The 13716-nt window shown below is 41.6% G+C and overlaps 1 protein-coding gene across 1 annotated transcript in view; it reads left to right on the top strand.

Annotated features, from left to right (window-relative positions):
• The window catches only part of NTN1 (netrin 1), a 197644-nt gene that overhangs the window by 76471 nt on the left and 107457 nt on the right, over positions 1-13716 (top strand). The window contains exon 3 of the mRNA XM_075279300.1: positions 455-1527. Coding sequence (XP_075135401.1) covers positions 510-1527 — 1018 coding nt within the window. The 5' untranslated portion in view covers positions 455-509. The remainder of the gene's footprint in view (positions 1-454; positions 1528-13716) is intronic.

Genomic DNA, 13716 nt, shown 5'->3' with positions numbered 1-13716 from the left:
TAGTGAATTTTTTCCTATAATTTCTTTAATTGCAGAATGCTAGGTAAGAAACCTTCACTGTAGCAAAAGAAGGTGTAACATTTGTATCTGCACCCAAAGCCCTCCGATACGCCCCGCTTGTGTTTTTAGAGCTATTTTTTAGCCCCCAGCCTTCTTCTGTATTGCATAGGACTTCCATGTGGTCCCCGAGCCTTGTTTTATATTGCATAGGACTCCCATGTGGTCCTCGAGCCTAGTTTTATATCACTCTCGCTTTTTGCAGGATGTCTTTGAATTTGTAAGGTTTTTTCTCCTTCTTTTGGATCCTTTCTGCTAAGTGATGTCATCTCTGTTTGATTTTGGTTGCTAGTCTATTTCAGCTATTTTTACCATCTGTTTTTAGTAACTCCTAGGTGACTAAAATATTTGATATTATTTTTTTTCTTCTTTCTGTGTTTGCCTTCACTTTTGCTAGGAGTACAGGCCAGTGGAAGGATCTGTGGTCAAGGCAGGGTTAAGCGGACTCGAAGATGATGCTGAGAGGGCACTTTTTGCTGTTCGTGCTAGTTTCTTTGTCCTGCACCGCACAAGAAAGTAGAGGAGGGTATGGGATGAATATGTTTTCCATCCAGACGACGCAGCCTGACCCATGCTACGACGAGAACGGGAACCCTAGGAGATGTATCCCGGACTTTGTCAACTCAGCTTTCGGGAAGGAAGTCAAAGTGTCCAGCACCTGTGGAAAGAACCCATCGAGGTATTGTGTGGTGACCGAGAAAGGGGAGGATAGATTCAGGAACTGCCATTTTTGCAATGCCTCGGATCCTAAAAAAGCTCACCCACCCTCCTTCCTCACCGATCTCAACAACCCCCACAATCTCACCTGTTGGCAGTCGGAGAACTACATCCAATATCCTCATAATGTCACCCTGACACTATCCCTGGGGAAAAAGTTTGAGGTGACTTACGTGAGCCTCCAGTTCTGTTCTCCAAGGCCGGAATCTATGGCAATATTCAAGTCTATGGACTATGGGAAATCTTGGGTACCGTTCCAGTTCTACTCGACGCAATGTCGAAAAATGTACAACAAACCCAATAAAGCCGTCATTACTAAGCAGAACGAGCAGGAGGCCATCTGCACCGACTCGCATACAGATATGCACCCTCTCTCCGGAGGCTTGATAGCCTTCAGCACCTTGGATGGTAGACCCTCCGCACATGACTTTGACAACTCCCCGGTCCTCCAAGATTGGGTGACAGCTACGGACATTAAGGTGGTGTTCAGTCGTCTTCACACATTTGGGGATGAGAATGAAGACGATTCCGAATTGGCCAGAGACTCTTACTTTTATGCCGTTTCCGACCTTCAAGTCGGGGGTCGTTGCAAGTGCAATGGACATGCCTCGAGATGCGTCAAGGACAGAGACGACAACCTGGTGTGCGACTGCAAGCACAACACGGCAGGACCCGAGTGTGACCGCTGCAAACCTTTCCACTACGACAGACCTTGGCAACGAGCAACAGCGAGAGAGGCCAACGAGTGTGTGGGTGAGTAGACGCAACGAGCACTTCACTCCGATGAGTTGTAGGGAAGTGAGAGAATTGAAAAGGGGTAGAAGACAAGGGACAAGTCCGATTGTGTCAGGTCTGTGATTGCCTTGCAATGCAATCTGTGTCATGGAATTCTATAGGCTTGAATACAGAAAGGGACGTGCCGGGCTGCCGGGACCTTTGATGAATTGGTGGCCTCTGCAGCTGGCCGAGCTTTTGTGACTTGTACAAAGTGAATATTAATAGTGATTGCGTATACCGTGCAGTGTAGATATAATAGCCCTCAGCAAGTTAAACAGATGACAAAGAACTAATATTTGCTCAGAGATCTTCTCGGCAACCCAGAGGCAAAAAGTCCAAACCCGCCAAAGTTACAGGAGCCCGGATGTGGCGATCCCGAGACGTCTTATCTCCGTGTTTGCTTCTCGGGATAAATTAGATTTCATTGAACGTCTCCCATTGAGCTTCCCTGTGATGTCATAGCGAATCTTTATCCCTGTCAACACGCGACTGATTCCCGAATTTGGCCACAACTCACTTTATAAACGTTGCCCGGACGGCTGAAACGTCTCCTGGAATCGCTCCACGGTTAGTTAATTAGTTAATGAGCCCGGGGAGAAAATTACAGGCAAGCGATACCTTTTATTGCCTGAGCGAGTTGGGTTGTATTGCAGACTAGTAAAGGCAGAGAGGTGAATTATCTGTCCGAAACGCTGCGCAAGGTGGCGAATAAACCGGCGATACACGGCGAGGGGCAAAAAGAAAAAAATACAATATTAGACATAAAGTTCTCCAAGTCCGGACCAAAACGCGTCCACTCAGGTCACACAGATAGAAATTTTATTCTCCAGTCCGAAAACACATCACAAGGACGAAATCATTCTTTGAAGGATTTTCCATTTTTATTATCATTTACAACATTCAGATCCAACTTAAAAAAAAAAAAGTTTAGGAAAAAAATTCCTTCCAGTCGTGTCGGATAATAAGTCGCATTTCCCTAAAGCTAATATTTCCGGCCGTCACCTCCAGATCAGATCGGAGGGGTCAGCGATTATTTACTGCAAAGACAAGTCATTGAATGGAGTTATATGTGTATATATATGATATGTGTTATATATGGGAGCGAGGGCATGGTATAGGAATTATTATAGGTTTTATTTACTTCTATATTTATGTATAAAATGGGGCCCGGCCTGGGAGGTAAAAGAGGTGAGCGGGAGACGTCAGAGGAAGGCGATGGGACGAGATTATTATTATTATTATTATTATTATTATTAGATTACTATTGAGCTGTATGGAGATCACTCTGCGCCGTTTATTTTTATCCATTGTATTTTTTGGTCTTCTTTCCAGTTTAATGATCTATTATTGGATTTAATCAATGATTTTTCTTGTATTATACGGGTCAGTAGTGACAGATACAACCTCCTCCATTCTAGTATGTATGTGCACTGTTGTGTCGGTCATGAGGCTTATAGTTACGGTATTATGTATATATATATATATATATATATATATATATATATATATATATATATATATATATGTGTGTGTTTTATGTCTTGATTTTTGTTGCTCTGCTATATTACATATACTTTATTACATTATACGGATGTGTTCAGTTCTCCGGTATTCGCCTGAGTAATCCTTTCCATACCTTTAATATCGCGTACACACTGTCGTGGTCGGGGTTTTATTTTTTTTTATTGTAACATCTTTTTCATTGCTCAATAACCAAGCGGTCGCCGGTATATTATATATTGGACATGGGGATATACAGTGTGGCCCGGGTCGCCTGTATACTGTATATTACATATTGGGATATACAGTGACACCGGGTCGCCTGTATACTGTATATAATATATTGGGATATACAGTGTCCCCCGGGTCGCCTGTATACTGTATATTATATAATGGGATATACAGTGACACCGTGTCACCTGTATACTGTATATTATATATTGGGATATACAGTGTGGCCCGGGTCACCTGTATACTGTATATTATATATTAGGATACACAGTATCCCCCGGGTCTCCTGTATACTGTATATTATATAATGGGATATACAGTGACACCGGGTCGCCTGTATACTGTATATTATATATTGGGATATACAGTGTCCCCCGGGTCTCCTGTATAATGTATATTATATATTGGGATATACAGTGTCCCCCGGGTCGCCTGTATACTGTATATTATATATTGGGATATACAGTGTCCCCCGGGTCACCTGTATACTGTATATTATATATTAGGATACACAGTGTCCCCCGGGTCGCCTGTATACTGTATATTATATAATGGGATATACAGTGACACCGGGTCACCTGTATAATGTATATTATATATTGGGATATACAGTGTCCCCCGGGTCACCTGTATACTGTATATTATATATTGGGATATACAGTGTGGCCCGGGTCGCCTGTATACTGTATATTATATATTGAGATATACAGTGTCCCCCGGGTCTCCTGTATACTGTATATTATATATTGGGATATACAGTGTCCCCCGGGTCACCTGTATACTGTATATTATATATTGGGATATACAGTGTCCCCCAGGTCGCCTGTATACTATATATTATATATTGGGATATACAGTGTCCCCCGGGTCGCCTGTATACTGTATATTATATATTGGGATATACAGTGTCCCCCAGGTCGCCTGTATACTATATATTATATATTGGGATATACAGTGTCCCCCGGGTCGCCTGTATACTGTATATTATATATTGGGATATACAGTGTGGCCCAGGTCACCTGTATACTGTATATTATATATTGGGATATACAGTGTCCCGCGGGTCGCTTGTTTACTGTATATTATATATTGGGATATAGAGTGTGGCCCGGGTCTCCTGTATACTGTATATTATATATTGGGATATACAGTGTGGCCGGGGTCTCCTGTATACTGTATATTATATATTGGGATATACAGTGTGCTCTGGGTCTCCTGTATACTGTATATTATATATTGGGATATACAGTGTGGCCGGGGTCTCCTGTATACTGTATATTATATATTGGGATATACAGTGTGCTCTGGGTCTCCTGTATACTGTATATTATATATTGGGATATACAGTGTGGCCCGGGTCGCCTGTATACTGTATATTATATATTGGGATATACAGTGTGGCCCGGGTCGCCTGTATACTGTATATTATATATTGGGATATACAGTGTCCCCCGGGACGCCTGTATACTATATATTATATATTGGGATATACAGTGTCCCCCGGGTCGCCTGTATACTGTATATTATATATTGGGATAAACAGTGTCCCCCGGGTCACCTGTATACTCTATATATTGGTACATACTGTGTCCCCCAGGTCGCCTGTATACTGTATATTATATATTGGGATATACAGTGTCCCCCGGGTCTCCTGTATACTGTATATTATATATTGGGATATACAGTGTCCCCCGGGTCTCCTGTATACTGTATATTATATATTGGGATATACAGTGTCCCCCGGGTCGCCTGTATACTGTATATTTTATATTGGGATAAACAGTGTCCCCCGGGTCGCCTGTATACTGTATATTATATATTGGGATATACAGTGTGGCCCGGGTCGCCTGTATACTGTATATTATATATTGGGATATACAGTGTCCCCGGGTCACCTGTATACTGTATATTATATATTGGGATATACAGTGTGGCCCGGGTCGCCTGTATACTGTATATTATATATTGGGATATACAGTGTGGCCCGAGTCGCCTGTATACTGTATATTATATATTGGGATATACAGTGTGCTCTGGGTCGCCTGTATACTGTATATTATATATTGGGATATACAGTGTGGCCCGAGTCGCCTGTATACTGTATATTATATATTGGGATATACAGTGTCCCCTGGGTCGCCTGTGTACTGTATATTATATATTGGGATATACAGTGTGGCCCGGGTCTCCTGTATACTGTATATTATATATTGGGATATACAGTGTGGCCCGGGTCGCCTGTATACTGTATATTATATATTGGGATATACAGTGTCCCCCGGATCTCCTGTATACTGTATATTATATATTGGGATATACAGTGTCCCCCGGGTCGCCTGTATACTGTATATTATATATTGGGATAAACAGTATCCCCCGCGTCGCCTGTATATTGTATATTATATATTGGGATATACAGTGTCCCCCGGGTCTCCTGTATACTGTCTGTTATATATTGGGATATACAGTGTGGCCCGGGTCTCCTGTATACTGTATATTATATATTGGGATATACAGTGTCCCCCGGGTCGCCTGTATACTGTATATTATATATTGGGATATACAGTGTCCCCCGGGTCGCCTGTATACTGTATATTACATATTGGGATATACAGTGTCCCCCGGGTCGCCTGTATACTGTATATTATATATTGGGATAAACAGTGTCCCCCGGGTCGCCTGTATACTGTATATTATATATTGGGATATACAGTGTCCCCCGGGTCGCCTGTATACTGTATATTATATATTGGGATATACAGTGTCCCCCGGGTCTCCTGTATACTGTATATTATATATTGGGATATACAGTGTCCCCCGGGTCACCTGTATACTGTATATTATATATTGGGATATACAGTGTCCCCCGGGTCTCCTGTATACTGTATATTATATATTGGGATATACAGTGTCCCCCGGGTCACCTGTATACTGTATATTATATATTGGGATATACAGTGTGGCCCAGGTCACCTGTATACTGTATATTATACATTGGGATATACAGTGTGGCCCGGGTCACCTGTATACTGTATATTATATATTGGGATATACAGTGTCCCCCGGGTCACCTGTATACTGTATATTATATATTGGGATCTACAGTGTCCCCCGCGTCGCCTGTATACTGTATATTATATATTGGGGTATACAGTGTTCCCCGGGTCGTCTGTATACTGTATATTATATATTGGGATATACAGTATCCCCCAGGTCGCCTGTATACTGTATATTATATATTGGGATATACAGTGTTCCCCGGGTCGTCTGTATACTGTATATTATATATTGGGATATACAGTATCCCCCAGGTCTCCTGTATACTGTATATTATATATTGGGATATACAGTGTCCCCCGGGTCTCCTGTATACTGTATATTATATATTGGGATATACAGTGTCCCCCGGGTCTCCTGTATACTGTATATTATATATTGGGATATACAGTGTCCCCCGGGTCGCCTGTATACTGTATATTTTATATTGGGATAAACAGTGTCCCCCGGGTCGCCTGTATACTGTATATTATATATTGGGATATACAGTGTGGCCCGGGTCGCCTGTATACTGTATATTATATATTGGGATATACAGTGTCCCCGGGTCACCTGTATACTGTATATTATATATTGGGATATACAGTGTGGCCCGGGTCGCCTGTATACTGTATATTATATATTGGGATATACAGTATGGCCCGAGTCGCCTGTATACTGTATATTATATATTGGGATATACAGTGTGCTCTGGGTCGCCTGTATACTGTATATTATATATTGGGATATACAGTGTGGCCCGAGTCGCCTGTATACTGTATATTATATATTGGGATATACAGTGTCCCCTGGGTCGCCTGTGTACTGTATATTATATATTGGGATATACAGTGTGGCCCGGGTCTCCTGTATACTGTATATTATATATTGGGATATACAGTGTGGCCCGGGTCGCCTGTATACTGTATATTATATATTGGGATATACAGTGTCCCCCAGGTCGCCTGTATACTGTATATTATATATTGGGATATACAGTGTCCCCCGGATCTCCTGTATACTGTATATTATATATTGGGATATACAGTGTCCCCCGGGTCGCCTGTATACTGTATATTATATATTGGGATAAACAGTATCCCCCGCGTCGCCTGTATATTGTATATTATATATTGGGATATACAGTGTCCCCCGGGTCTCCTGTATACTGTCTGTTATATATTGGGATATACAGTGTGGCCCGGGTCTCCTGTATACTGTATATTACATATTGGGATATACAGTGTCCCCCGGGTCGCCTGTATACTGTATATTATATATTGGGATAAACAGTGTCCCCCGGGTCGCCTGTATACTGTATATTATATATTGGGATATACAGTGTCCCCCGGGTCGCCTGTATACTGTATATTATATATTGGGATATACAGTGTCCCCCGGGTCTCCTGTATACTGTATATTATATATTTGGATATACAGTGTCCCCCGGGTCACCTGTATACTGTATATTATATATTGGGATATACAGTGTCCCCCGGGTCTCCTGTATACTGTATATTATATATTGGGATATACAGTGTCCCCCGGGTCACCTGTATACTGTATATTATATATTGGGATATACAGTGTGGCCCAGGTCACCTGTATACTGTATATTATATATTGGGATATACAGTGTGGCCCGGGTCACCTGTATACTGTATATTATATATTGGGATATACAGTGTCCCCCGGGTCACCTGTATACTGTATATTATATATTGGGATCTACAGTGTCCCCCGCGTCGCCTGTATACTGTATATTATATATTGGGGTATACAGTGTTCCCCGGGTCGTCTGTATACTGTATATTATATATTGGGATATACAGTATCCCCCAGGTCGCCTGTATACTGTATATTATATATTGGGATATACAGTGTTCCCCGGGTCGTCTGTATACTGTATATTATATATTGGGATATACAGTATCCCCCAGGTCTCCTGTATACTGTATATTATATATTGGGATATACAGTCTCCCCCGGGTCGCCTGTATACTGTATATTATATATTGGGATATACAGTATCCCCCAGGTCTCCTGTATACTGTATATTATATATTGGGATATACAGTCTCCCCCGCGTCGCCTGTATACTGTATATTATATATTGGGATATACAGTGTCCACCGGGTCTCCTGTATACTGTATATTATATATTGGGATATACAGTGTCCCCCGGGTCGCCTGTATACTGTATATTATATATTGGGATATACAGTGTCCCCAGGGTCGCCTGTATACTGTATATTATATATTGGGATATACAGTGTGACCCGGGTCACCTGTATACTGTATATTATATATTGGGATCTACAGTGTCCCCCGCGTCGCCTGTATACTGTATATTATATATTGGGATATACAGTGTCCCCCGGGTCGTCTGTATACTGTATATTATATATTGGGATATACAGTATCCCCCAGGTCGCCTGAATACTGTATATTATATATTGGGATATACAGTCTCCCCCGGGTCGCCTGTATACTGTATATTATATATTGGGATATACAGTGTCCCCCGCGTCGCCTGTATACTGTATGTTATATATTGGGATATACAGTGTCCCCCGGGTCCCCTGTATACTGTATATTATATATTGGGATATACAGTGTCCCCCGGGTCACCTGTATACTGTATATTATATATTGGGATATACAGTGTCCCCCGGGTCGCCTGTATACTACATATTATATATTGGGATATACAGTGTGGCCCGGGTCGCCTGTATACTGTATATTATATATTGGGATATACAGTGTGGCCCGGGTCTCCTGTATACTGTATATTATATATTGGGATATACAGAGTCCCCCGGGTCACCTGTATACTGTATATTATATATTGGGATATACAATATCCCCCGGGTCGCCTGTATACTGTATATTATATATTGGGATATACAGTGTGGCCTTGGTCGCCTGTATATTATATTTTGGGATATACAGTGTCCCCCGGGTCACCTGTATACTGTATATTATATATTGGGATATACAGTGTCCCCCGGGTCGCCTGTATACTGTATATTATATATTGGGATATACAGTGTCCCCTGGGTCTCCTGTATACTGTATATTATATATTGGGATATACAGTGTGGCCCGGGTCGCCTGTATACTGTATATTATATATTGGGATATACAGTGTCCCCCGGGTCACCTGTATACTGTATATTATATATTGGGATAAACAGTGTCCCCCGGGTCACCTGTATATTATATATTGGGATATACAGTGTCCACCGGGTCGCCTGTATACTGTATATTATATTTTGGGATATACAGTGTGGCCCGGGTCCCCTGTATACTGTATATTATATATTGGGATATACAGTGTCCCCCGGGTCGCCTGTATACTGTATATTATATATTGGGATATACAGTGTCCCCCGGATCTCCTGTATACTGCATATTATATTTTGGGATATACAGTGTGGCCCGGGTCCCCTGTATACTGTATATTATATATTGAGATATACAGTGTCCCCCGGGTCGCCTGTATACTGTATATTATATTTTGGGATATACAGTGTGGCCCGGGTCGCCTGTATACAGTATATTATATATTGGGATAAACAGTGTCCCCCGGGTCGCCTGTATACTGTATATTATATATTGGGATATACAGTGTGGCCCGGGTCTCCTGTATACTGTATATTATATATTGGGATACACAGTGTCCCCCGGGTCGCCTGTATACTGTATATTATATATTGGGATATACAGTGTCCCCCGGGTCTCCTGTATACTGTATATTATATATTGGGATATACAGTGTCCCCCGGTTCTCCTGTATATTGTATATTATATATTGGGATATAAAGTGTCCCCCGGGTCGCCTGTATACTGTATATTATATATTGGAATAAACAGTGTCCCCCGGGTCGCCTGTATACTGTGTATTGTATATTGGGATATACAGTGTCCCCCGGGTTGCCTGTATACTGTATATTATATATTGGGTTATACAGTATGGTCCGGGTCGCCTGTATACTGTATATTATATATTGGGATATACAGTGTCCCCCGGGTCTCCTGTATACTGTCTGTTATATATTGGGATATACAGTGTGGCCCGGGTCTCCTGTATACTGTATATTACATATTGGGATATACAGTGTCCCCCGGGTCGCCTGTATACTGTATATTATATATTGGGATAAACAGTGTCCCCCGGGTCGCCTGTATACTGTATATTATATATTGGGATATACAGTGTCCCCCGGGTCGCCTGTATACTGTATATTATATATTGGGATATACAGTGTCCCCCGGGTCTCCTGTATACTGTATATTATATATTTGGATATACAGTGTCCCCCGGGTCACCTGTATACTGTATATTATATATTGGGATATACAGTGTCCCCCGGGTCTCCTGTATACTGTATATTATATATTGGGATATACAGTGTCCCCCGGGTCACCTGTATACTGTATATTATATATTGGGATATACAGTGTGGCCCAGGTCACCTGTATACTGTATATTATATATTGGGATATACAGTGTGGCCCGGGTCACCTGTATACTGTATATTATATATTGGGATATACAGTGTCCCCCGGGTCACCTGTATACTGTATATTATATATTGGGATCTACAGTGTCCCCCGCGTCGCCTGTATACTGTATATTATATATTGGGGTATACAGTGTTCCCCGGGTCGTCTGTATACTGTATATTATATATTGGGATATACAGTATCCCCCAGGTCGCCTGTATACTGTATATTATATATTGGGATATACAGTGTTCCCCGGGTCGTCTGTATACTGTATATTATATATTGGGATATACAGTATCCCCCAGGTCTCCTGTATACTGTATATTATATATTGGGATATACAGTCTCCCCCGGGTCGCCTGTATACTGTATATTATATATTGGGATATACAGTATCCCCCAGGTCTCCTGTATACTGTATATTATATATTGGGATATACAGTCTCCCCCGCGTCGCCTGTATACTGTATATTATATATTGGGATATACAGTGTCCACCGGGTCTCCTGTATACTGTATATTATATATTGGGATATACAGTGTCCCCCGGGTCGCCTGTATACTGTATATTATATATTGGGATATACAGTGTCCCCAGGGTCGCCTGTATACTGTATATTATATATTGGGATATACAGTGTGACCCGGGTCACCTGTATACTGTATATTATATATTGGGATCTACAGTGTCCCCCGCGTCGCCTGTATACTGTATATTATATATTGGGATATACAGTGTCCCCCGGGTCGTCTGTATACTGTATATTATATATTGGGATATACAGTATCCCCCAGGTCGCCTGAATACTGTATATTATATATTGGGATATACAGTCTCCCCCGGGTCGCCTGTATACTGTATATTATATATTGGGATATACAGTGTCCCCCGCGTCGCCTGTATACTGTATGTTATATATTGGGATATACAGTGTCCCCCGGGTCCCCTGTATACTGTATATTATATATTGGGATATACAGTGTCCCCCGGGTCACCTGTATACTGTATATTATATATTGGGATATACAGTGTCCCCCGGGTCGCCTGTATACTACATATTATATATTGGGATATACAGTGTGGCCCGGGTCGCCTGTATACTGTATATTATATATTGGGATATACAGTGTGGCCCGGGTCTCCTGTATACTGTATATTATATATTGGGATATACAGAGTCCCCCGGGTCACCTGTATACTGTATATTATATATTGGGATATACAATATCCCCCGGGTCGCCTGTATACTGTATATTATATATTGGGATATACAGTGTGGCCTTGGTCGCCTGTATATTATATTTTGGGATATACAGTGTCCCCCGGGTCACCTGTATACTGTATATTATATATTGGGATATACAGTGTCCCCCGGGTCGCCTGTATACTGTATATTATATATTGGGATATACAGTGTCCCCTGGGTCTCCTGTATACTGTATATTATATATTGGGATATACAGTGTGGCCCGGGTCGCCTGTATACTGTATATTATATATTGGGATATACAGTGTCCCCCGGGTCACCTGTATACTGTATATTATATATTGGGATAAACAGTGTCCCCCGGGTCACCTGTATATTATATATTGGGATATACAGTGTCCACCGGGTCGCCTGTATACTGTATATTATATTTTGGGATATACAGTGTGGCCCGGGTCCCCTGTATACTGTATATTATATATTGGGATATACAGTGTCCCCCGGGTCGCCTGTATACTGTATATTATATATTGGGATATACAGTGTCCCCCGGATCTCCTGTATACTGCATATTATATTTTGGGATATACAGTGTGGCCCGGGTCCCCTGTATACTGTATATTATATATTGAGATATACAGTGTCCCCCGGGTCGCCTGTATACTGTATATTATATTTTGGGATATACAGTGTGGCCCGGGTCGCCTGTATACAGTATATTATATATTGGGATAAACAGTGTCCCCCGGGTCGCCTGTATACTGTATATTATATATTGGGATATACAGTGTGGCCCGGGTCTCCTGTATACTGTATATTATATATTGGGATACACAGTGTCCCCCGGGTCGCCTGTATACTGTATATTATATATTGGGATATACAGTGTCCCCCGGGTCTCCTGTATACTGTATATTATATATTGGGATATACAGTGTCCCCCGGTTCTCCTGTATATTGTATATTATATATTGGGATATAAAGTGTCCCCCGGGTCGCCTGTATACTGTATATTATATATTGGAATAAACAGTGTCCCCCGGGTCGCCTGTATACTGTGTATTGTATATTGGGATATACAGTGTCCCCCGGGTTGCCTGTATACTGTATATTATATATTGGGTTATACAGTATGGTCCGGGTCGCCTGTATACTGTATATTATATATTGGGATATACAGTGTCCCCCGGGTCGCCTGTATACTGTATATTATATATTGGGATATACAGTGTGGCCCGGGTCGCCTGTATACTGTATATTATATATTGAGATATACAGTGTCCCCCAGATCGCCTGTATACTGTATATTATATATTGGGATATACAGTGTCCCCCGGGTCGCCTGTATACTGTATATTATATATTGGGATATACAGTGTGTCCCGGGTCTCCTGTATACTGTATATTATATTTTGGGATATACAGTGTCCCCCGGGTCGCCTGTATACTGTATATTATATATTGGGATATACAGTGTCCCCCGGGTCACCTGTATACAGTCATGGCCAAAAGTTTTGAGAATGATACAAATATTAATTGTTACAAAGTCTACTGCTTCAGTTTTTCTAATGGCAATTTGCATATACTCCAGAATGTTATACAGAGTGATCAGCTTAACAGCAATTACTTGCAAAGTCAATATTTGCCTAGAAAATTAACTTTATCCCCCAAAACACAT

Source organism: Leptodactylus fuscus, chromosome 6 (genome assembly GCF_031893055.1).
Source record: "Leptodactylus fuscus isolate aLepFus1 chromosome 6, aLepFus1.hap2, whole genome shotgun sequence".
In the NCBI taxonomy this organism is placed as follows: Eukaryota; Metazoa; Chordata; class Amphibia; order Anura; family Leptodactylidae; genus Leptodactylus; species Leptodactylus fuscus.
Note: the sequence above shows the minus strand (reverse complement) of the source record. Positions and strands in the feature narration are given on the sequence as shown.